Genomic DNA, 27232 nt, shown 5'->3' on the forward strand with positions numbered 1-27232 from the left:
TCACCGACGGACTAACGACGAATGAAGGTTCCTTTAAGGGATGTCATCCAAGATGGCGTCCCTCGAATTCCGATTGGCTGATAGGATTCTATCAGCCAATCGGAATTAAGGTAGGAAAAATCTGATTGGCTGATTGAATCAGCCAATCAGATTGAAGTTCAATCCAATTGGCTGATCCAATCAGCCAATCAGATTGAGCTCGCATTCTATTGGCTGTTCCGATCAGCCAATAGATCCAAAAGAGCAGAATTCTTTGGGGCATGCCCAGCAAAAGGCCTTTTTAAGGGCTGGTAAGGTAAAAGAGCTTTACAATTTTTATTTTAGAATAGGGTAGGGCATTTTTTTATTTTGGGGGGCTTTGTTATTTTTTTATGGGGCTTAGAGTAGGTGTAATTAGTTTAAAACTCTTGTAATCTTTTTTTATATTTTGTAATTTAGTGTTTGTTTGTTTTTGTAATTTAGTGTTTGTTTTTTTTGTAATTTAGTTTAGTTGATATAATTGTAGATAATTGTAGATAGTTTATTTAATTTATTTATTTATTGATAGTGTAGTGTTATGTTTAATTGTAACTTAGGTTAGGATTTATTTTACAGGTAATTTTGTAATTATTTTAACTAGGTAACTATTAAATAGTTATTAACTATTTAATAGCTATTGTACCTGGTTAAAATAAATACAAAGTTGCCTGTAAAATAAATATTAATCCTAAAATAGCTACAATATATAAAATTAAAATTAAAATTATTATTTATATTGTAGCTATATTAGGGTTTATTTTACAGGTAAGTATTTAGCTTTAAATAGGAATAATTTATTTAATAAGATTTATTTTATTTCGTTAGATTAAAATTATATTTAACTTAGGGGGTGTTAGGGTTAGGTTTAGACTTAGCTTTAGGGGTTAATACATTTATTAGAGTAGTGGTGAGGTCCGGACGGCAGATTAGGGGTTAATAATTGTAGGTAGGTGGCGGCGACATTGGGGGCGGCAGATTAGGGGTTAATAAATATAATATAGGGGTCGGCGGTGTTAGGGGCAGCAGATTAGGGGTACATAGGGATAACGTAGGTTGCGGCGGTGTACGGAGCGGCAGATTAGGGGTTAAAAATAATATGCAGGGGCCAGCGATAGCGGGGGCGGTAGATTAGGGGTTAATAAGTGTAAGGTTAGGGGTGTTTAGACTCAGGGTACATGTTAGGGTGTTAGGTGCAGACTTAGGAAGTGTTTCCCCATAGGAAACAATGGGGCTGCCATAGGAGCTGAACGCTGCTTTTTTGCAGGTGTTAGGTATTTTTTCAGCTCAAACTGCCCCATTGTTTCCTATGGGGGAATCGTGCACAAGCACGTTTTTGAAGCTGGCCGCGTCCGTAAGCACTGCTGGTATTTAGAGTTGAAGTGGCGGTAAATTATGCTCTACGCTCCCTTTTTGAAGCCTAACACAGCCCTTCAGAGAACTCTAAATACCAGCGGTATTTAAAAGGTTCGGGGGAAAAAATACACGCGTAGCTAACGCACCCCTTTGGCCGCAGAACTCTAAATCTAGCTATATGTTTTCTGGCTCAGAAGCTTGTGTCTAGGAAGCTTTCTTACTAGGGTCTGTTAGGCCCTTTTATTCCTTAATGCTATTCTTTCAGAATTTCTTTGTGCAGGTTGGATTGGATAAGGGTTTATCTCCTAGTCTATTGAAAGGACAGTTGTCTGCTCTTTTCAGTTTTTTTTTTTCATTAGGAACATTTGTTTATCTTTCAGATTTTCATAGTCTTTTATTCAGATTTTTGGCCAAAATAAAGCTTGTTATGCCAATCTCTCCACATTGCTGCCTGGGTTTGATTTTGATGTTTTGCAGGCTCCTCCGTTTGAGCCTATGCATACAGTAGTTTTTAAGCTTTCATTTTTGGAAGATTTGGTTCCTTTTGGCCATCTCTTCTGTTATAAGAGAATTTTCCAAATAGTTCTTTGGTTCATCAGACAAAGGTTACTTTTCTGGGGGTTCAGATAGATTCAGTTTCCACTGTATTTAACAGATCTGGGAACGCTGAAGCTGGTTTAAACCTGTCAAAACCTTCAGCCTCTTTCTTTCCCTCAGTTGCTCTTTGTATGGAGGTATTAGGTCTCATGATTGCTGCATTGGATGCCATTTGCTAATTTTCACATGAGGCCTCTTCAACTTTACATGTTTCGACAATGCAGGGATAATACTCAGCTGTCTCAGGAAATCTTTATGGTTCACAGAACAGGTCAGTTCCTGTCTTGGTGGCTGAATCATAAGCTTATTATGAAGGGGACTTATTTTGTTCGTCCTACTTGGACTGTGATCACTATAGATGCACGTTTTTTTTCTTTTTGGGGAGCTGTCTGCAAGGCTCTGAGAGCACAGGGGGTTTGGGAGGTAAGGTTGCAAATAAATATTTTAGAACTCTCTGCTCTTCAGAGTTGGCCTCTATTAAAAAGGGAGTCTTTTCTTTTTGTCTCCTCCTAGTGGCAGGGAAGAGTAATTCCCAGGAGTAATGGATTGTGGACTCTCATCACCATGAAAGAAATTAATATATCAGGTAAGCATACATTATGTTTTTTATATATTGTGAAAACAAAATATGGACCACTTATAAGTGAATTGTAGTTATAAGGGGTGCACTTCTATTCTAATAGACAAAATGTACAATTAATTAAATGCATATCACCCATTATTTGGTGAACACAGAGTAGTCTCTATAATGTAGTCACAGTTGAGAATATCTGTAATTGCACTAGTAGTGAAGATCAGGCTTCTCTGTTTAGACCACCCGGAAAATGACTTGATATAATCTGTAAGTAAGCAAATAGAAAAAAGGGGCACTGCATTACGTGATTATTTGTGATTAAACTTGTATATAGAAGGTGCATGCAGCCAACTCACAGATTGATGAGCCACTCCAGTATACTGCAAGCTGGTTTTCACAGCAACCATTTAGCTAGTATTTATCAGATACTGAACTTTTATGTGTGCTCACTGTAGGAAAATACTTTTACAGAGGCCAGTATTCATCTAGGTGCTTGCATTGCCTTTATTTAGCAGCACCTTGCAGGGTGCTAAAAGACACTATTCAATTTACATTTGAAAACTTGCATGCAAGAAACTATATTTAAACACTGATATTTAACTTTCTTTAAAAAACAAAAAATATTTTTGTTTACTGTCCCTTTAACTAGATTTAACAGTTATCGGCCTTTAGTTATCAACGTGTCTACTTTACCTGCCTTCGCCGGCCCAATACACCCACCTAAGCTCGCCTACCATCGCCGCCGTGGACCTGAAAAATTTCGCCTAAGTTATCAAAAAATCTGTCAAAAAGCCGCGCACCAAGTACGGGGCGATGAGCAGCGGACTGTGAGAGTTATCACTCATCCGATCTTGCTGCTCTTCTGCTTTTTGATAGCTTTATTGAAAAGCTGTCACTAAGCACCCACACTAACTACACTGTTCTACCCCCTATACCGAAGCGCCCGGAGCCCCCTGCAACTAAATAAAGTTATTAACCCCTAAACCGCCGCACCCGGACACCTCTGCAACTATAATAAATGTATTAACCCCTAAACGGCCGCTCCTGGACACCGCCGCCACCTACATTATACCTAGTAACCCCTATCCTGCCCCCCTATACCGCCGCCCTCTATAATAAAGTTATTAACCCCTATCCTGCGGATCCCTGACCTCGCCGCAACTAAATAAATAGGTTAACCCCTAAACCGCCGCTCCCGGACCCCGCCACCACCTATATTAAACTTATTAACCCCTAATCTGCCCCCCTACACCGTTGCCACCTATAATAAATGTATTAACCCCTATCCTGCCCCCCCTACACCGCCGCCACTGTAATAAAATTATTAACCCCTAAACCTAAGTCTAACACTAACCCTAACACCCCCTAACTTAAATATTAATTAAATAAATCTAAATAATATTTCTCTTATTAACTAAATTAATCCTATTTAAAACTAAATACTTACCTTTAAAATAAACCCTAATATAGCTACAATATAAATAATAATTATATTGTAGCTATCTTAGGATTTATTTTTATTTTACAGACAACTTTCAATTTATTTTAACTAGGTACAATAGCTATTAAATAGTTAATAACTATTTAATAGCTACCTAGTTAAAATAAAGAGAAATTAACCTGTAAAATAAAAACTAACCTAAGTTACAATTACACCTAACACTACACTATACTTTAATAAATTATTCCTATTTAAAACTAAATGCTTACCTGTAAAATAAACCCTAAGATAGCTACAATGTAATTAATAATTACATTGTAGCTATTTTAGGATTTATATTTATTTTACAGGTAACTTTTTATTTATTTTAGCTAGTTAGAATAGTTATTAAAAAGTTATTAACTATTTAATAACTACCTAGCTAAAAGAAATACAAAATTACCTGTAAAATAAATCCTAACCTAAGTTACAATTAAACCTAACACTACACTATCATTAAATTAATTAAATAAATTACCTACAAATAACTACAATTAAATTCAATTAAATAAACTAACTAAAGTACAAAAAAATAAAAAAAGCTAAGTTACAAAAAATAAAAAATAAGTTACAAACATTTAAAAAATATTACAACAATTTTAAGCTACTTACACCTAATCTAAGCCCCCTAATAAAATAACAAAGCCCCCCAAAATAAAAAAATTCCCTACCCTATTCTACATTAAAAAGTTACCAGCTCTATTACCTTACCAGCCCTTAAAAGGGCCTTTTGCGGGGCATGCCCCAAAGAAAACAGCTCTTTTGCCTGTAAAATAAAAATACAACCCCCCCAAATTATAACCCACCACCCACATACCCCTAATCTAACCCAAACCCCCCTTAAATAAACCTAACACTACCCCCCTGAAGATCATCCTACCTTGAGCCGTCTTCAGCCAGCCGACCACCGATGGAACCGAAGAGGAGATCCGGAGCGGCAGAAGTCATCATCCAAGGGGCGCTGAAGAAGTCTTCCATCCGATTGAAGTCAACATCCAGGCGGCGCTTAAGAGGTCTTCCATTCGATAGAAGTCTTCATCCATGCGGCGTCTTCAATCTTCATCCATCCGGAGCGGAGCCATCTTCAGACGAGCCGACGCGAAGCCATCCTCTTCTTCCCGATGACTAACGATGAATGAAGGTTCCTTTAAGGAACGTCATCCAAGATGGCGTCCCTTCAATTCCGATTGGCTGATAGGATTCTATCAACCAATCGGAATTAAGGTAGGAAAAATCTGATTGGCTGATTAAATCAGCTAATCAGATTGAAGTTCAATCCGATTGGCTGATCCAATCAGCCAATCAGATTGAGCTTGAATTCTATTGGCTGTTCCGATCTATTGGCTGTTCAATCAGCCAATCAGATTTTTCCTACCTTAATTCCGATTGGCTGAGAGAATCCTATCAGCCAATCGGAATTGAAGGGACGCCATCTTGGATGACGTCCCTTAAAGGAACCTTCATTCGTCGTTAGTCGTCGGGAAGAAGAGGATGGCTCTGCGTCGGCTCGTCTGAAGATGGCTCCGCTCCGGATGGATGAACATTGAAGACGCCGCATGGATGAAGACTTCTATCGGATGGAAGACTTCTTCAGCGCCGCCTGGATGTTGACTTCAATCGGATGGAAGACTTCTTCAGTGCCCCTTGGATGATGACTTCTGCCGCTCCGGATCTCCTCTTCGGTTCCATCGGTGGTCGGCTGGCTGAAGACGGCTCAAGGTAGGATGATTTTCAGGGGGGTAGTGTTAGGTTTATTTAATTGGGGTTTGGGTTAGATTAGGGGTACGTGGGTGGTGGGTTGTAATGTTGGGGGGTTGTATTTTTATTTAACAGGCAAAAGAGCCGTTTTCTTTGGGGCATGCCCCGCAAAAGGCCCTTTTAAGGGCTGGTAAGGTAATAGAGCTGGTAACTTTTTAATGTAGAAATAGGGTAGGGAATTTTTTTTATTTTGGGGGGCTTTGTTATTTTATTAGGGGGCTTAGATTAGGTGTAAGTAGCTTTAAAATTGTTGTAATATTTTTTAAATGTTTGTAACTTATTTTTTTTATTTTTTTGTAACTTAGCTTTTTTTATTTTTTGTACTTTAGTTAATTTATTTAATTGAATTTAATTGTAGTTATTTGTAGCTAATTTATTTAATTAATTTAATGATAGTGTAGTGTTAGGTTTAATTGTAACTTAGGTTAGGATTTATTTTACAGGTAATTTTGTATTTCTTTTAGCTAGGTAGTTATTAAATAGTTAATAACTATTTAATAACTATTCTAACTAGCTAAAATAAATACAAAGTTACCTGTAAAATAAATATAAATCCTAAAATAGCTACAATGTAATTATTAATTACATTGTAGCTATCTTAGGGTTTATTTTACGGGTAAGTATTTAGTTTTAAATAGGAATAATTTATTAAAGTATAGTGTAGTGTTAGGTGTAATTGTAACTTAGGTTAGTTTTTATTTTACAGGTTAATTTCTCTTTATTTTAACTAGGTAGCTATTAAATAGTTAATAACTATTTAATAGTTATTGTACCTAGTTAAAATAAATTGAAAGTTGTCTGTAAAATAAAAATAAATCCTAAGATAGCTACAATATAATTATTATTTATATTGTAGCTATATTAGGGTTTATTTTAAAATTTAGTTTTAAATAGGATTAATTTAGTTAATAAGAGAAATATTATTTAGATTTATTTAATTCATATTTAAGTTAGGGGGGTGTTAGGGTTAATGTTAGACTTAGGTTTAGGCGTTAATAATTTTATTACAGTGGCGGCGGTGTAGGGGGGAAGGATAGGGGTTAATAAATTTATTATAGTGGCGGTGGTGTAGGGGGGGCAGGATAGGGGTTAATAGGTATAATGTAGGTGGCGGCGGGGTCCGGGAGCGGCGGTTTAGGGGTTAATACATATATTATAGTTGCGGCGGGGACCGGGAGTGGCGGTTTAGGGGTTAACATATTTATTATGGCTTGCGGTGGGCTCCGGGAGCGTCGGTTTAGGGGGTAAACACTTTATTTAGTTGCGGCGGTGTAGGGGGGACAGATTAAGGGTGTTTAGACTCGGGTGTTAGGTGTAGACATCTCCCATAGGAATCAATGGGATGTCTGGCAGCAGCGAACATGAACTTTCGCTATGGTCAGACTCCCATTGATTTCTATGGGATCCGCGGCGGCGGATTGAAAACCAGGTACGCTGGGCCGGAAAAGTGCCGAGCGTACCTGCTAGTTTTTTGATAACTAGCAAAAGTAGTCAGATTGTGCGGAACATCTGGAGTGACGTAAGAATCGATCTGTGTCGGTCTGTGTCTAGGGCTTGATAACTTAGGCGAATCAGCCTCGCCACAGCTTATTTGAGGTTGACGGCTTGATAACTAGGGGCCATACTGTTTACTACTTTAGGTAATAATTCTCATGAACTGGAAAGGCTTTGAAAATGAAGCCTATCCTATTATAACTTTTCAAATATTTAGCCAGATTTTCTTGTTATATTGTGTATATAATTCAAATTGATTGGAATGGTTTTGAAATAGAAGTTTAAAATTACCCAAGTTGAATTCAACAATTTTGCATTGCAGTCTCTTATGTAGTGGAATGATTTTCTGTGCTGAATATAATTAAACCAAGGGTTGTTTGTGGCATTCAAAGATGTAAGTAAAATTTAAAACGTAAATTGATTGGATAGAGTATGACATTTTAAAGAACTTTCCAATTTACTTCTGTCATCAATTTTGCTAAGTTCTCTTGTTATTCTTTGTTAAAGAGTATTCCAATGAGTGCTCAGGAGTATGAAGCAGTGTTTGAAACATTGTTTATTGCAGTTTTATACAATATTGCAAATACTTCTGTCATAGACTTCTAAAGACACACTCCCACTCCTGATCTTCATATCAGCCTACCTAGGTTTATGCTTTGGCAAAGGATAGCAAGAGAACAAAGCAAAACATTATTAGAAGTGAATTGGAAAGTTGTTTTAAATTGTATGCTCTATCGGAATCTCCAAAGAAAACATGTTTGTGTTTCATGTCCCTTTAAATGTGCACAGCATAAATTGTAATTTGAAGGGGCATTCCAGTCAAAATTTAAATGCACATAGATGAATTACTCCTTTGTATAGAAACATATTTGTAATATAAATGTATTGGCAAAAATGCTTCTGGTAAAAGTTATCGCTGTTTTAGTGTGAGCATTTTTCTCTGCACGTGCATGTGAAGCATAGCTAGATATTGTCAGTGAACCAGCATTTTAAATACTGCAGCTACTCAGAACACCAGTAGGTCTTGTATCATGTGAGCCATTAACAAATTGAGTAATTACCAGATGATACAAGCAATTTAGGCTGTCTGAGCAAGTGCTGTGTTTAAAATGCTGGTGCACGGAGCATACTTAAATACACGTTTGAAACAGCTATAGCTTTTATTAGAAGCATTTTTGCTCAAAACTGAAATGCACCCATGTGCTTTTTAATTTGGGCTGGAATGTCCCATTAAGTACCCTGGATGTGCAACAAAACACGTAGAAATTTTAATTATAAGTAAAAAATGAAAAGCATAATTGTTATTTTTATCATAAAATGGGCATTCCATGGGCGTGTATGATATTGTCTCTTAAATCCAAGCAAAATTGTCTAAACATTTCCGCCCTACACATCTCACTGTTTTTTCTTGCAACTTAAAATATGGCACGCTTTTATCAAAATACTCCAGCGCTAATTACTCTGAAAGGAAAACCTATGCATATGAAAAAACAAAGAATTAAAGGTACAGTGTACTGAAAACCGTATTTGTATTAGGTGTAATATTAAAGTTTATACATAGGCCAGGTTCTTCCAGTGTACACCGTACTCCATTGCGAGTTTTACATAGCAGAGAGCTCTCATTATTTCTATGGGAGACAGCTCGCCACTCGCCGGGACAGCCCATTTTCTTGGATAATTGCACCAAAGTGTTTCTGCGAGACTGAACGTGGTTTTTCACGTTGTTGCTTGCAAACATTTGATCATCTGGTCCTAGGTGTTTATTCAGAGCTTTTTGAATTCTTTTCATATGCCACATCTGCTGGGAAGCATTCCATGTATTGATTTCTGTTTTTGTAAAATACTACTTCATTATTTTATAATTGTTTGATGCTTAATTCATGTTTTTTTCAAAATGATCTCTATTTTTTTTTCTTATTGAGTTTTACTAAAATACTTCTATTTGTATAAAGGCGGATCAAATTTGCATACTTTCAAGGAGCAGATTTTTTTTCCAAAACTTTATTCTGCCATTATTCTGCAGCAAGTCTTAAAAGTGCTCAAGCAGATATTACGCCAACGCATTCTAATCCCTATATTCTTTTCAGCACCACGACTAGTGCTAGAAAGCTGCTAAGTTCATTTTGTAGCTTTGCTGCAGGATATATTTGCTAGACTTCAGATCATCATTCATTTTCCATGAAAACTAAAAACGTGTCCTTCTTGCATCATGTTGCATTTTGTACAGTATTACAGCTTCAGTTTTTGGTTCATATAAATGTTATTTCTTCATCTTGAACAGTCCATTCTGAGACCAAGTTGTATTTAAACTGCAAGTTCCTTTGCCTAGCACCTCCTGCCAGTTCTTCATCCCAAGAGAGAAAAACCGCAAGGTACATAATTTCCAAGAAGTGACTACAAAACTTCTACCCAAGACCCTTCATGCTTCACACTTGTGGCCGCTGTATCACAGGCAGTATAAACTTCCAGATGCCGAAAGGACTATGTGAGCTTCAAGCTGTCAGCGGCCTTAAACTGGGCATTAAATTTGCATCCCAATTAAAGCTGTTTGCAGGTCATTTTTGCCAAAAACAATAAAAGTCTTTGAGCCGGGGGGCGGCACTGATGGGATCGGCATGTGTGACTTGGAAGTCAGAAAATACTGAATCGTTTTTCATATGCTCTGTCGGCCGCAGCAGACCATAGAACAGCTAAACCCTTGGCTCTGTTTACCATAAACCCTGCAGCCTCTCAAACGCCATAAAACTGCGCTGATCGCCCATCTGTCTCTGCAATCAGAGGAGCCGCGTACTTTGATTAGCAGATTTAACCCTATTAGTCCCAGGCCAAGAGAAATCTAGCTTCTTGCAAGCAGTGACTTAAGGAAATACATTTCCCTTAAAAAAATAAATAAATAACATGCTGTTATAATTCTGCTCTGAAGATTAATCCACTCATAATAATGTAATGAAACCGGTAACAGCTTCATCTTTTTGTAAATAAATAAATCTTAAGATCTTCAACTATGTTGTTTGGCATGAATATTATCTGATCTTAAAGGGACAGTCAACACCAGAATTGTTGTTGTTTAAAAAGATAGATAATCCCTTTATTACCCATTCACCAGTTTTGCATAACCAACAGTTATATTAAAGGGACACTGTACCCAAAAAATTAATTTCGTGATTCAGATTGAGCATGACATTTCAAGCAAATTTCGAAATTACTCCTATTATCAAATTATCTTCATTCTCTTGGTATCTTTATTTGAAATGCAAGAATGTAAGTTTAGATGCCGGCCCATTTTTGGTGAACAACCTGGGTTGTCCTTGCTGATTGGTGGATAATTTCATCCACCAATAAAAAAGTGCTGTCCAGAGTACTGAAACCAAAAAAGCTTAGATGCCTTATTTTTTTAAAAATGATAGCAAGAGAACGAGGAAAAATTGATAATAGGAGTAAATTAGAAAGTTGCTTAAAATTGCATGCTCTTTCTGAATTATAAATGAAAAAATTTGGGTTCAGTGTCCCTTTAATATACCTTTTACCTTTGTGATTAACTTGTATCTAAGCATCTTCTGACAGCCCCCTGATCACATGACATTTAATTTATTATCTATTGACTTTTATTTTAGCCAATTAGTGCAGTGTCTGCCACAAGCCACGGGCGTGATCACAATGTTATCTATATGACTGACATGAACTAGCTCTCCCCTGTTGTGAAAAGCAAATAAAAAAGCATGTGATAAGAGACAGACTTCAAGGGCTTAGAAATTATCATATAAGCCTTCCTAGGTTTAGCTTTAAACTAAGAATACCAAGAGAACAAAGCAAAATTGGTGATAAAAGTAAATTGGAAAGTTGTTTAAAATTACATTCCCTATTTAAATCATGAAAGTTTTTTTGGGACTTGACTGTCCATTTAAGTTACTAAATACTGCTGTTTTGTTAGAATGGGATAAATACCTCCCCATACCATTATTATTCAACTTATCAGTCTTAAAACCCAGCATAGTTATTGGAGGGTTAAGAAAAGATGTTTGCTATTTTGTTAAAGTGGCTTAATATAAACATGCTCTGTGTGATAGATAGATAGATAGATAGATAGATAGATAGATAGATAGATAGATAGATCAAATTAATCCACTGCTAAAATATTCAGATCCTTGATATTACTAAATTGCACTAAATTGTTGAGTTGAGTGTGCCTGTGTGTGTTTTATTTAAATGGAAACTCCAAAATCAATTTAAAGTGTAAAGTTTTATATTGTCCCTACTGGTTGGACCACAATGTTCACGTTTTGCAATAGATTTTTAATAATATTGATAATCCCTGATTATGAGAAGCATTTTCACAGTACAATGCTGTCACCACTATATCCCATTGCTGTAATTGCTGTGTATTAAGGCCTGGAGAGTATTAGGTATGTGCCACACAAAGCAGTTGGATTTCTGTCCAGAAAGGCCTTTTTTTTTTTATCTTATTTGACCATAAACATTTCCCTACGTGACCGCATTCTCACACGTTCTGGGAAACTCCAAACTAAAGTTCATAGGGTAGTTTTTTAGTCATTTTCTATTCACTTAGAACTGTTGATTAGTGCTCCATTTAGCTCCTTTTTGGGCCACTTTGATTTTGTGCATAGCCTTTTCTTTGTAGAGCCTTTGTTTTTTAATGTATCTTCCACTTCCTGATTATTGATCAACCTGTTTTATTTCTCTACTTCCAGTACTGAAATACATTGTTCTGCAAAGGAGTTGATACCTAGGAATGTGATACACATTCAATATCCAATAAAAGATATTGTTTTTATTTTGATTGTTTGTTTTAACATCACATATATTCATTATATATTTGATATGTATTAATTATCAGGGAAGAATGATTATAGCACTGAAATGCTATGGACAAGGTTATCCTCCTTTTTTTTCTCGCCTCCTAGGGAAGTGTATGCCCTCCAATCATTAACCAAGTGCAGTGTTGGTAGACCATAAAAAGCAATGTTGCTGTATGTAAATGGTTACAGTAAATATTGTTAATCAAGCCCTGCATCCATACCCGGCATCACCTGATAGAACAAAGCAATTTTAAGCATTCAAACTCTATCTAACCGCACATGATCAATTCACATTACCAGCTTTTTAATAGGACAAAATATTACTTGCGGTGATCCAAGAGCGAATGCAGTGTGACCTATCCAGTACTAATCTTTAAGTCCTCACAGTGGGCAGGATAAGTCTTAAGACCTTAGGGAAGGTAGACTTGGCCATTCCAATAAGGAGGCCTTAAATGGACATGAAACCCAATTTTTTTTCTTCTATGATTTAGGCAGAGCATACATTTTAAAACAACTTTCCAATTTACTTCCTTTATAATGTTTGCTTCATTCTCTTGGTATCCTTAATTGAAGGACAGCAAACAACTACTGGGAGCTTCCCGAATACATCAGTAAGCCAATGAGATGAGGAGTATATCCGCAGCAACCAATTAGCAGCTAGCTCTCAGCTCCTAAGCCTACCTATGTATGCTTTTCAACACAAAATGTCAATAGAACTAAGAAAATTTAATAGTCTAAGTAAATTGGAAAGTTGGAATTGTATGAATCATAAATGAACAATTTTGGGTTTCATGTCCCTTTAAGAAGCCTTGTAGCTATCTGAGTCTAAAAAGTGTCTGTACCATATTTGCACAAGAGAGTGGCTGTAAATTCCATATACAAGTGCCTAGGATGCTTGAGCATGTAATAATAATAATCTTCTCCTTTCAGCCAGTCTGCAGATTTACACACTTTACTAGCAGTACCCCTTTTCAGGGATTTAACACACACAGTTGTCGGGTCGGTAGTGCTGAAATTACATGCTCTAACAAATGACAGAACATCATTTTTGCAACATAATTACCCTTTACAAAAAAAAAAACATTGATTGTCAAGGTGTGCAGAGCATATTTCATTTTGTGAAGAAGCAGGATATATAGTTGAAAAATCTGTACTCTAACTGAATATTTATTAGAAATGTGCATTCGGATGCGTCTGTAGCATTGGAATGTGGAAGAAGGTGGCCACTTGCTGCATTCGGCTCCTTTCAGGGCTCCATTTATTCCAATTAAAGTGCAACACTTCTACTACTGAAGCAGTCAAATGCCTATCCTCCTAATATGTATTGAATACCTCCTAACATTTCCTCAATTACTTCCAGGGCTGGAATACTATCTCTTAGTGAGGGAAACTTTTTCTGTGTGTGCGTTATTGCTGGGATGGTGGATTCATATATATTCTGTGGGCAGGTTTGGGCAGACCATGGGTGGAGTTTTGGAGAGCTGAGTTGGCCAGTTCCTGTTTGGAAACTGTGACAATTCTAGGAAAGAGAAAGCTGTTTTAGGGACAGTAGAGCAGCAGAATGGTCACAGCAAAGAAGGCCGTGAACTGACTAAACAGTTCATAGTCTTCTTTGCTGTGGTCAGTCAGGGACATATGTAAATGAATTGCTCTTCTGAGCTAACCAATCACTGTGTTGAATACTGTAATATGATGGAGGCAAGCCAGCTCCTTGGAGGTAGTGGAACAAGCACATTTTTTTGGATGCATTTTACAGCAAAAACAGACAAAATAACTAATTAATCTCCACAACACTGGTACAGATTCAGTTATTCTGAAATCAGAACATGGACAAAGTTACCTATAACTTTATCTAGTAAGAGTAATCTGATTAAAATGGTTATTCTTTGTAAAATCCTATATCTTATGCAAGATGTTCCATTGGCAATAAAGAAAAAAGAGGTAATTACATTAAGAATGGAAATGAAGGAATTGTTATAGTGTAAACAGAGATCAAAATTTAGTATGAAGAGATTAATATTATCAAAGAAAATTGGTGGGCTAGCATTACCTAGTTTTGAAATATATCTTTGGATTTGCAAATAAAGGGCCAGATTATGAGTTGAGAGCAAAATATTGCTTACGCTAAAGCGATATTTGCGGTCAGTGCATGCTAATGTGCGCTGGTTTTACGAGTTAGGTGCATGAGAGCGCGCTTCCATAGGCTCCAATGGGAGCCATGTTATGATGCCGTCAGACACGGCACAGAACCTAAGCACAGTGAAGGGGGGCAAGTAGCTCAGTGATGTGCAGCAGTTAGTAAATACATATGTATATGCTGATATACATATATTTTTATGTGTTAATATGTGTATATACAGTGCTCAGCATAAATGAGTACACCGTTACAGATTTGTCAAAAAAACTTTACTTACAAAGGTTTTCTTTGAAAAAGTGGTGGCCACCTTCTTCTACATTCCGATGCTACAGACGCACCCAAATGCACATTCCTAATAAATATTCAGTTAGATTACAGAGTAAGTAAGAAACAACATATTCTATGGGACACTATACTACAAAATACTCCCACAAATGTGGGCCATTGTTTGTAACCTAGATTTGTTAATTTGCACCCACAACAAGGAGCAAATGAGAAGTGTTGAACAAAATAGCCATGCAAGTTCACTGCAGTTAGCTAAAGAAGTAGAAAGCCAAACTGGGGTGATTGTTTCCTGTGACACAATACGGCGTACACTGCAGAGGAATGGCATACATGGGTGTCGTCCACGAAGGAAGCCTCTCCTAAAGCCCATGCACAAAAATGCCTGCCTAAAATTTGCCAGGGCACATGATAAAAAAGAAGAAGACTACTGGGACTTTGTACTCTGGAGTGATGAGACCAAGATACATTTTTTTGGAACTGATGGCTTCAAAACTGTATGATGTCACAAATTTGAGGCGTACAATGAAAAATGCATGGTACCTACAGTGAAACATGGTGGTGGCAATTTCCTTCTGTGTGGCTTCATGAGTGCTGCTGGTGTCCGGGAGCTGCATTTTATTGATAGTATCATTATTTCACAGATTTACTGCTCTATATTGAAAGAGAAGATGCTACCATCACTTTGTGCCCTTGCTCGCTGTGCAGTTTTCCAACATGACAATGATCCAAAACACACATCTAAGGCCACTGTTGTATTTCTGAAGAAGAACAGGTGAAAGTGATGCAGTGGCCAAGTATGTCTCCTAAAGTGAACCCAATCGAACACCTATGGGGAATTCTAAAGAGAAAAGTTGAGAATCACTCTCCATCCAGCATCCAGGCTCTAAAAAAGGTCATTCTTGAAGAATGGAAAAATATAGATGTTGCAAAATGTTGCCAACTTGTTCATTCCATGCATAGTTGGTGCTGTCTTTACAAATCATGGAGGTCATACAAAATACTAGATGTAGTAGTTTTTGTTGTGAGGTGTATTCATTTGGGCATCACTTACTTTGAGTAAACCTGAAGATTTTGTAATCTAAGATATATTATTAACCTTACTTTCATGTAATGAGCTAAACAAATGTTCTATAAAACTCAGTTGTATCAAAATTCTGGAAATTGTTCTTGTGTTCATTGAGATATTGATTCAATTCTTACTTTTCAAAAGGGGTGTACTCATTTATGCTGAGCACTGTACATGTATATTTACTGGGAACACACAGTTCCCATAGAACGCAATGTAAAGGTACTTTTCAGTGCCGTTTTTTTTTCTTACACGCCACTTTTAACCCCTTTAAACTGCCTAGTACAGTATTTGTTTATGGGAAAAAATAGCTTTTTTCCCTTAAATTTTTGGGGGCATTTGGGGCACTTTTAGAAAATTAACCAGAGGTCAGATCTTTGGATAATTTTCTTAGAGCTAATTGGTACCACGACGCTTGTAATGGCTGGTTATTTATCACTCCTAAGCTATCCCAAAATGGGTATAAGACTGGATAGCTGAAAGTAATAATTTTACTTTTATAGATAGAGAGTAAAAAAACATTTTTTATTAAAAGCTCTACCACACTTAAACATTAAAGGAACATTTAATTCAAAATTAAAGTTTCATGATTCAGATAGAGCAGGCAATTTTAAACAACAATTTACTTCCATTAACAAAATATTCAGTCTTTTTATAAATACACTTTGTGAGTCACCAGCTCCTACTGAGCATGTGCAAGAATTCAAAGAATATATGTACAGTATATACATTTGTGATTGGCTGATGGCTGCCATATGATAACTTTGAAATTTGTCAGAAAACAAATCTACTACTCAAGTGCTATTGCATTGTCTTTTTATCATGCATTTGTTGATTATGCAAATCTTCTGTATTTACTGGTCCTTTAAAAACTTATCTCCAATTATTAGAGAGAGGGAGTCCTTAAGAATCTGAATATTTACCTATTATAGGTAACGCGGGAATTTATCCCAGGAATTACAACTAATCCATTTGAATTATGGAAACCGAATGGATTGATTTAAATAGGACAAATAATAGATCAAGAATTACATCAGGTTAAATCTTTTGAAAGTCTTCAAAAGGAATTTTATATAGAAAATATTCATTTTTTATCTCCAGATAAAAAGTTACTGTAGGAAACTATGAAATGTACATTAGAGTCTAAATGATTTGGCAATACTTTTTGTGTTAGGATTATTCTCCATTTCTTTTTTATATAATACTGTAGTACACAGGAAGTTCTTATTTAGGTTAACTCAAACTTGGACTAAGATGGTCAAGGAAGGGGTGGACAAAGAAATTATTAGAAAGTATATTCAGGTTAGAAATGGCTGCCCCATCTTCATCATTAAGAGAACTTTTACGACTGATCAGATTTATTTACCACCATATAAAGAATGTTTAAAATGGGTGTGTCTTAACGTAGAAGTTAGAGTTGTAATTATTTTCATGCAACTTTCATTCTTTGTATAAAAGATTACCCTAAAATTTAATTATTGGTAAAACTGTTACAAACAGTGTTGCAAATACTGTTGCCAAAACAAGTTTATTTTTTACTTTTATGTTCCTTTAAATGACCAGTAAACACAGTAGATTTGCATAATAAACAAATGCAAGATAACAAGACAATGCAATAGCACTTAGTCTGAACATCAAATGAGTAGTAGATTTTTTTCTGACAATTTTAAAGTTATGTCTATTTTCACTCCCCCTGTACCATGTGACAGCCATCAGCCAATCAGAAATGCATACACGTTTTATTCTGTGAATTCTTGCACGTGCTCAGTAGGAGCCAGTGACTCAAAACATTTTTATATAAAAAGACTGTGCACATTTTGTTAATGGAAGTAAATTGGAAAGTTGTTTAAAATTACATGTTCTATCTGAATAATGAAAGTTTAATTTTGACTTGAGTGTCACTTTAAAGAACCACTAAATACAGTAGCGTTAAATAATTGACATACACAATAAAAATACAATGCAATAACACTTATTATGAATGTGAAATGAGCAGTGGAATATTTTCTGGCAAATTTCAAAGTTAATCCAATTATCTCTCCCACGTATCATGTGACAGCCATCAGCCAATCACAAGATGCATATATGTATATACTGTGCACTTTTGCACATGCTCAGTAGAAGCTGCAGCCTCAGAGTGCATATAAAAATAATGTGCACGTTTTGATAATGGAAGTATAATGGAAAGTATATTATTTTTTTTATTGCATGTTCTATCTGAATCATGAAACTTTAAAGGGACATTATACACTATCCATTTATATAGCCTATACCGCTTTAAAAAAAAAAAGTATAGTTTTGCTTATTTTTAAATAACAGAGAATACTGATGTATACCTACTCCAGCTTGCTCCTGTTTGTGTAAAGAGACTTTTCATATGCAGAGGAAGGGTGGAGGGGGAAGTGTCTGCTTCTTTTGCTATAGAAGCACTTTCAGTGGGTGTTCCAGCTATCTGTTTTAACAGTGCTAAACTGGGAGCTTTAATTTTGACTTTAGTGGCCATTTAAGAGCTATATTTCCAATAGCACATGCTTTCACACCCTTTAATATATATATATATATATATATATAGAGAGAGAGAGAGAGAGAGAGAGAGAGAGAGAGAGAGAGAGATTTAACATTTTATGTAAGATTATTTAACAATTTCACCATTAACATTTTAGTGCTTGAAGTTATTATATATGAAAAATATAAAATTGTTGAAATTTCTGAGCCTGGGTAATCATACAGGTACAGATTTGCAGTGTAATTTTTTCCCCCATTTCATAATATGATTTTACTGATCTATAATGTGATCAGGAGAACAGACCTCAAATAGTGTGTCACAGTGTCTTCTAGTGTGAGTGGAAAGCTCTGCGACAGTCTACATCATCTGTGGGTGAATAATTGCACTCTATTTTACCTGCTTTTTCAGGTGCTGTTTTCAAGGAAGAAATTATACATAAAACACTTTACATCAGAAAGCGGATTAATAACTGTGTACATTTGGTGTGTTTTTTCACTTTATTAATGACAGGAACATTCTTTTAAGACGCAATAGTGTAACCTCAGCAGTGTGTAGTAGCTATTTAATTCAAGGCTATGTCCCCACAGTGTATTACCACAGCAAGCTTGTTAGTTTAGTAGTGGGAGAACATTTCCTGCTGACAGATCTGCGACATCTGAGGAGAAATGTGGAAAAAACCTGCAGGCCAGCGACAAGCTTGTGTGAGTGTGTGTGTGTTTTCTTTCTGTCTTTATTTAATTTAACATTTGGGGGTCTTGTGGACACATACACATTTTTAGTGAGCTTCCTGGTGCAGGGCTTGCTGTCATTTGTAAAATATTCTGGCCAATTAGCTAATAGAGCGCTCAGGTTTCTTGTGTTTTGATACAGTAATACTAAGTACATTGTAAAGGCCAATTACACAAATCATCCCCATATGCTGAAACCAGAGTCTCGTTATGGACTGTATTTATGAATCCTGTGTGAGGAAATTTGCCCGCAGGCGATTTGGATCATGTGCGAAAACAGAGCCAATGGGATTGTCAGGGAAGAAACGTAGCAACCCACGGAAATCCTCCCGCATCTCTCTGCAAGAAGCCTATTGTGCTGGGTGCCAGGTTGCTGATTAAAGGCACATTACCCACAATCCTCTTAAAGCCATGTATCAAACTCAGAGCAAATAACGTCTCCCCCACCAACACAGGCAGGAAAACACAGTATTAGTAGTATACCTATACCAGATGAGAAACTCTTTACCCACAGCTTTACTCCCAATGGAAGCTGCCTTTTGGGGCATATCAGAATGTTTTTTTTTATTTCTATAATATAAAACAATCCTGTAAAAGCTGGGCTGTGCTAAGAATCAAGCTGTTTTGCTAAAGCAGTACATATTTAATTGTAACTTATATACGCATCCAAAAAGAATAAACCAATAAGGGGGGGAGTTTTTTTTTTATTGCAGGTGAAGATCCTGCCTTGGGCTAATCATTGGTATCTTTTTTTTTATCCACCTGTAAAGATCGTAATTTTAATTGTCCTCTTTTGGAGGCTGCTTTGCAGCTAGACCACGGCTTTAGGGCTGGCGGGTTTCCACCCCAGCTGTGGTTGCACAAAGATCTCCCTGAAGTATGATTGGATTTTTAAAGCTTTGTGTGACTGTAATTTGTTAGAGGATTTGATACGGACGAACTAATGCTTGACTCAGTTTAAGTTTGATTGATTCAGTGACATCTTGAAACCTGATTGCATGATCTGTGTTCTTGCCATTATAGGATGCCAGACTGGAATTCGTAAGAAAGTTCACAATTGGTTTAGCCTCAGGGACACTGGCCTCTACCATTAACATCCCTTTCGATGTAGCCAAGAGTCGGATTCAGGGGCCACAACCTGAACTGGGCGTGATTAAATATCGCAGCTGTTGGAAGACCATAGTTACTATTTATAAGGAAGAAGGGTATGAAAATGTTATCACACATGATATGTACATGTTCACATTGCTACTTATCCCATTGTTGCTATTTATAATGAAGCAGAGTATAGATAGATAATGTGTGTGTATGTATATACTATGTATATAGATATATCCAGCACAATGGAATTTTGCGGCATTTCCAAGTTGTGTTTGTATTCCCTAGTACAATCATTATACAATTTGGGCTATATTTACTAAATATAACAAATGTATAAAATCATTGACTCAGATATAGAATTTGACCATATTAAAGGGACAGTCAACACCAGAATTTTTGTTGTTTAAAAAGATAGATAATCCCTTTATTATCCATTCCCCAGTTTTGCATAACCAACACTGTTATATTAATACACTTTTTACTGCTGTGACTATCTTGTATCTAAGCACCTTCTGACCGCCCCTAATCACATGACTTTTAGTTATTATCTATTGACTTGCAGTTTAGCCAATTAGTGCAGTGTCTGCCACAACCCACGGGCATGATTACAATGTTATCTATATGGTTTACCTGAACTACTCTCCCCTGTTGTGAAAAGCAAATACAAAAGCATGTGATAAGAGGCGGCCTTCAAGGGCTTAGAAATTATCATATGAGCCTTCCTAGGTTTGCTCTCAACTAGAATACCAAGAGAACAAAGCAAAATTTTTGATAAAAGTAAATTGGAAAGTTGTTTAAAATTACATGTCCTATTTGAAAAATAAAAGTTTTTTTTGGCCTTGACTGTCCCTTTAAGGATCTGTCCATTTTGTTTTATAAAGTCAGACTGTGACATTAAAGGGGCAGTAAAGTCATAATTAGACATTCATGATTTAGACAGAGCATACAATTTTAAACAACTTTCCAATTTACTTCTACTATTTAATTTGCTTCATTTTCTTGTTATCCTTTGCTGAAAGGTTTATCTAGGTAAGCTCAGGAGCAAAAAAAGAACCTAGGTTCTAGCTGCTGATTGGTGGCTGCATATATATATACCGATTGTCATCGGTTCACCCATGTGTTCAGTTAGAAAGCAGTAGTGCATTGCTGCTCTTTCAACAAATGATACCAAGACAATGAAGCAAATTTAATAATAGAAGTAAACTTATCTAAATCACAAAAGAAATGTTTTGGGTTTCATGTCCCTTTAAGTTTATTGTGTTGAGGATAACCTTGGTTTCCATCTTAAAGGGACATTGAACCCCAAAAAATGATTTTATGATTCAGATAGAGGACACAGCATTCTAATTTACTTATATTATCTAATTTGCTTCATTCTTTAGATATCCTTTGTTAAAGAAATAGCTATGCACATGGGTGAGCCAATCACACGAGGCATCTATGTGCAGCCACCAATCAGCAGCTACTGAGCCTATCTAGAAATGCTTTTCAGCAAAGGATATCAAGAGAATGACACAAATTAGATAACAGAAGTAAAGTATAAAGTTGTTTAAAATTGCATGTTCTTTCTAAATCATGAAAGAAAAAATATGGGTTTCATGTCCCTTTAAGTTTATTGTGTTGAGGATAACCTTAGTTTCCATCTTAATATGAGGAGAGTCCACGGCTTCATTCCTTACTTGTGGGAAATACTGAACCTGGCCACCAGGAGGAGGCAAAGACACCCCAGCCAAAGGTTGTTTTTAAGGTTTTGCAGAGGGCTCCGTTTGAGCCTATGCACGGCCTTGACATTAAATTATTATCTTGGAAGGTTCTCTTTTTACTGGCTATTGCCTCGGCACACAGAGTATCTGAGATGGCTGCCTTGCAATGTGAGCCCCCTTACTTAGTATTCCATGCTGATAATGCTATTCTTTGTACTGGGTTAGGTTTTCTTCCTAAGGTTGTTTCTGATCGCAACATCAATCAGGAGATTATTATTCCTTCCTTGTGTCCTAGTCCTTCTTCTTCGAAGGAGCGGTTGCTTCATAATTTGGATGTGATTCGGGCCTTGAAGTTTTATCTTCAAGCCACTAAGGAGTTTAGACAGACTTCTTCTTTGTTTGTTGTCTATTCTGGGAAGCTTAAGGTACAGAAGGCCTCGCCCACTTCCTTGTCTTTTTGGTTGAGGAGCATTATATGCTTAGCTTATAAAACAGCGGGACATAAGCCTCCTCAGAGGATTAAGGCTCATTCTACTAGAGTGGTGGCTTCCTCTTGGGCCTTCAAGAATGAGGCATCTATGGAGCAGAGTTGTAAGGCGGCCAACTGCTCCTCCTTACATACCTTTTAAAATTTTTAGAAGTTTGACGTTTTTGCTTCTGCTGAAGCATCTTTTGGGAGAAAGATTTTGCAGACTGTGGTGCCTTCAGAATAGGGTCCGCCTCTCGTTTTACCCTCCCGTTTTCATTCAGTGTCCTCTACAGCTTGGGTATGTGTTTCCCACAAGTAAGGAATGAAGCCATGGACTCTCCTCATATTAAGATGTAAATCATAAATTATGCTTACCAGATCATTTCCTTTCCATCTGTATGAGGAGAATCCACGGCCCCCGCCCATTTTCTCCGTTGGGCAGACCAACATTTTTTTTTGTTCTTCTGGCACCATTTATACCCTGATATTTCTCCTACTGTTCCCTCTGCAGAATGACTTGGGGATGAGGGGAGTGGGGGAGGTATTTAAGCCTTTGGCTGGGGTGTCTTTGCCTCCTCCTGGTGGCCAGGTTCAGTATTTCCCACAAGTAAGGAATGAAGCCGTGGACTCTCCTCATACAGATGGAAGGGAATTATCTGGTAATCATAATTTATGTTTTCGACCACATCTGCTGAGTAACTATTCCATGTTTCCAACACCAGCTGAGTATATTACTAGTTAATCACATAAGCTGTAAGTCTGTAGTGCATTAAGCATGAACTGTTTTAATGTGTTTCCAATATATGGATGTACTAAAATGTTTACAAAAAGCTATTTCACCTTTATTTTGTCATTTAAAATAGTTGATTTTGCCTGTCAAAATCACCCTAATACTGAAACTTTCAGTACTACTGTACTGGATATTTAAACAACAAACCGCAGCAGTAATAAACTGTATATGTAACGAAGAGGCATCAGCAGAAATAAACTGTCTATGTAAACAAGAGACCGCAGCAGAAATAAACTGGGTATGTAACCGAGAGGCATCAGCAAAAATCAACCTCCTATTGGAAATGGGAAAGAGCTTGTCTTTAAATACAATGAATTCTTATTACCTGCTTGTATCAGCAGATTCCAAAACATCTAACAAACATCTAAATAATGAGAAAATCAAATCTTGTGCAAAAAAAATTTCTCTATGCAGATTAATATATTGCTTATTCATAATTGTGACATACAGGTATAATTCATAATGAGCTTTCCAGCTGACTTTCCCTTTTTTCTAGGTTTCTGGCACTTTATAAAGGACTCCTCCCCAAAATCATGCGACTTGGTCCAGGTAAGTGTTTACTTAACTAACATTAGTGTAATAGTGACATTCTCTAATTGGATTGACCAGTGTATTATTAAATGAATAATCATTGCTAAGGTTTGGAAGAAAATAGTATTCCGCATTCTATTGCTGCAAAACAAATGCTTCAGATAGAGAATACAATTTAAAAAATTATTCCAATTTACTACTACCATCAAATTTGCTTTTGAAGAGATATTTAGGTAGGAATCATACACATGTCTGGAGCGCTACATGACTAGAAATAGCGCTGCCATATTGCTAATGTATAACAATGTTGCAAAATAGTGCTGCAGACACGTGCACACTTGTGAACTTACAACCTTACTTTTAACAAAGGATAACAAGAAAACAAAAGACAATTTAAAATAGAAGTGCATTGGAAAGTTGTTTAAAATGGTATGCAAAACAAATCATTGTTTGACAGGTATGCAAGTTTTCTGGGGGTTTTTAATATATATTAATAAACCACAAGTGAGGGGATTATTAGCTAAAGTAAGTAAATTAGCCATTGCTAATCACTAACGGTTAGATGGACTCATTGTCTAACTCCATGTACCTCCCACGTGTTTCACACTGAGCAACACTACCTCAATGTGTGCACTCTGCATGCAGTATTCCCCGTGTGCACAAAGAAATAGCAATTTTTGGCCAATGTGTGCAAATATTCGAAGAGGTATAAAATTAGCAATGTAACTACCTCAAATTTAAGCAAAATACAACAAAAAAAAAGGTACTCGCTCATACACAAAGACACACACTCACACTTAAGCACTCACTCATATATACATACAACACATATACATATACACACACATTCATAAATACATATACATACATACATACACACACACTCATAAATATACACACACATATACACACACCCTCTCATAAATATACACACACTCTCATTAATATACACACACTTTCATACACACTCTCATACACACACACTCATACATTAACACACACACACATTCATAAATACACAAACTCTCATACATACACACACACTCATAAATACACACACTCTCATACATACACACTCTCTCATACTCACACACACACTCACTCATAAATGCACACATTCTCATACTCACACACACTCACTCATAAATACACACACTCTCATACATACACACACATTCACTCATAAATACACACACTCTCATACATACACACTCACTCATAAATACACACACTCTCATACATACACACACTCACTCATAAATACACACACTCTCTCTCACACACACACTCACTCATAAATACACACACTCATATACACACTCATAAATGCACACACTCATAAATGCACACTCTCATAAATACACACACTCTCATAAATACACACACTCTCATAAATACACACACTCACTCATACAAATACATGCACACACTCACTCATACATACATACACACACACTCATACATACACACACTCTCATACAAATACATACATACATACATACACACACACACACTCATACATATACATAAATACATAGACACACATACTCATACATATACATACAGCTCTGTGCACAGTCCTTTATCAAATCTTGTGGGGACCCCAAACATCTTTAAGCGACCCCCAGTTTAAGTAACGCAGATATAGATAATAAAACAGTGTTGTGTACAGTGTCCCTTTAACTTGCCCTATGATCAATCTCTCCTACGGTAATTGCTATTTACATGTGTTTTGTTCCAAATTTAAAATGTGGACTGATAATATACAGTTGTAATATCTAACTAATGTCATATAAAAGCTCATGTAAAAGTCCTAAAATTCTTCACATTTTTAAAAAATCATTTGTGCTTGATCCCAGGTCGAAAAGGCTAAAATGTATTGTATTGTATTGTTTTGTTGGGAAAATAGATTTCGAAAGAATAGATGAATGTGTGCGATGGGGGGTGTGTGCTGAATCTCCTGTTGGAGGGTGCAGAACTGGTCCATAGGAGAATACCTGAGCACTGTTTTAACACTATGATAATGACTTGTGGCACCCAAGCCCTCAGTAAGGCAACTGTGTAAATTAAATCTTTATATAGGGTCAAAACAAAAGTATTTCAACCACTGTGTGTGCCTTAAAAAGTTGATGATGGATAGGGTATTCTAGATGGAGATGAGGTGTTTTGTAGCCTGAAATGGAGGACATATGTTTTCTTGGAGTAAAAAAGACTCATTCCTGCTCCAAATGACAAGGTGGGAGCCCAGCGGATGTATTCAAGCCTTTCAGTTGCCGCCTACTAATTTCAAGCCTTCAGTTGCCTAGCAATGACAAATAACCTTCTCTATCTATTCTTGCAGGAGGCGCAGTGATGCTGTTGGTGTATGAATACTCTTATGCTTGGCTACAGGAGCATTGGTGACGTGGTGGACAAACATCGCTTTAATCTGTTTAATTACCAAGATTCACAGGATCTACCCCTCTTACTGAGGGCATTTTATTATAGTGTAATTGATTGAAATTTATGTAAAATAGTGTTGCTTCTGCTGGTTTCTAATATGTTTTCCAGATTTAGCCCTTTAATTGTGAATTTACACGCAGCATATTCTTATTTTGAGTGGATTTTTCTTCGCTAGCTGACATGAATTCCGGTTTAACTAAAGTCCTCTAAATCCTAAAGTAGTTTATATATTGATTAGCCGGCAGTTTTTCCCATTTGATTTGTTGATACTATATATTAAAAATAACAAGCTTAGTCTATGGGTGCCTCCCAAAATGCCAGTTATAGATACACTGCGGCCCATACATGCAATTATAACCTTAATGTTAAATACAGAAAAGACAGAGGTAAAAAAAAAGGTATTCTTATTATATAGCAGTTATTTTTTTTTTTACATTTACAGAAATTTTAACAGACTGCATACTTGCCGGTTATAGAAAACATTACTATTGAATTATAAAATAAATAAGCTACAACATTTACCTAGAAAGTAATGGGTTTGCCCAAATCTTGCATCTTTCTGTATGTGAATTTAGGATGTCAGCATTGGATACTATTTACATTTCTCTGATATTAAGTTAAATTAAACCTTTTTTAAGGTTTCATTTATCTCATACTCCACACTTATTGTAAATAGATTCTTGCAATTGGTTTTACAATTTTGCTAGTTGGTTTTACTGTCTTCCAATGAGATGAATGGCTAAGTCTGGCTAAAGCTACTGTTGCAAGGGGATTTCAATGCATGCACTTGCCAAATTAGTATTTATTCCAGTTTCTATGAAAACATCTCATAATTACTATTGAATTGTAGTGTGAAGCCATATAGATAATTCATTAGAACTGTCAAGAACTTGAACAAATTTAAACCTTGCCAGTGTTATAGACAGTTAGTGACTCTCTCACAGAAATTGTTACAAATAATTACAAACTTAGGGCTACCTCCTGGAAAAGGTATTAGAAGTCATTAAATCTCTTGAATAATATTTTAAGAGGAATGTTTCTTACTAATAAACCACTGCCGCTTTTTAGTTTACATTGTTTTTCTAATTTTGCTCATTATTTTAAATAAATACAATTTCATTTGTACAATGTTGTCTAGTCTCAAGTTGCTGCCCTTTTAACTTCAACTTTCTTGCTGCCAGATTGGGAAATATATTATTAATGTGATTATTTTCAGTGCTGAATTAATTAAACTGGTTTCCTCTACTTAAACTTTTGCTGCTGTGTAATTTTAAAACCTAGGTAAGCAGCTAGCTCCCAGTTGTGCATTGCTGCTACTGAGCCTACCTAATTATGCTTTTCAAGAAAGGATACCAAGAGAATTAAGCAAATTGGATATTAGAG

General features: G+C 36.3%; 1 protein-coding gene across 2 annotated transcripts in view; it reads left to right on the forward strand.

Annotated features, from left to right (window-relative positions):
* Nucleotides 1–26977, forward strand: part of SLC25A21 (solute carrier family 25 member 21) — a 939705-nt gene extending 912728 nt beyond the window's left edge. For both annotated transcript variants that reach the window (XM_053697732.1, XM_053697731.1), the window contains exons 9-11: nt 19837–20018; nt 23373–23425; nt 25749–26977. In XM_053697732.1, the coding sequence (XP_053553707.1) occupies nt 19837–20018; nt 23373–23425; nt 25749–25810 (297 nt within the window). In that variant the 3' untranslated portion in view covers nt 25811–26977. The remainder of the gene's footprint in view (nt 1–19836; nt 20019–23372; nt 23426–25748) is intronic.
* Nucleotides 26978–27232: the final 255 nt, after the last annotated feature.

The sequence above is a fragment of the Bombina bombina genome, chromosome 1 (assembly GCF_027579735.1).
Source record: "Bombina bombina isolate aBomBom1 chromosome 1, aBomBom1.pri, whole genome shotgun sequence".
NCBI classification, from domain to species: domain Eukaryota; kingdom Metazoa; phylum Chordata; class Amphibia; order Anura; family Bombinatoridae; genus Bombina; species Bombina bombina.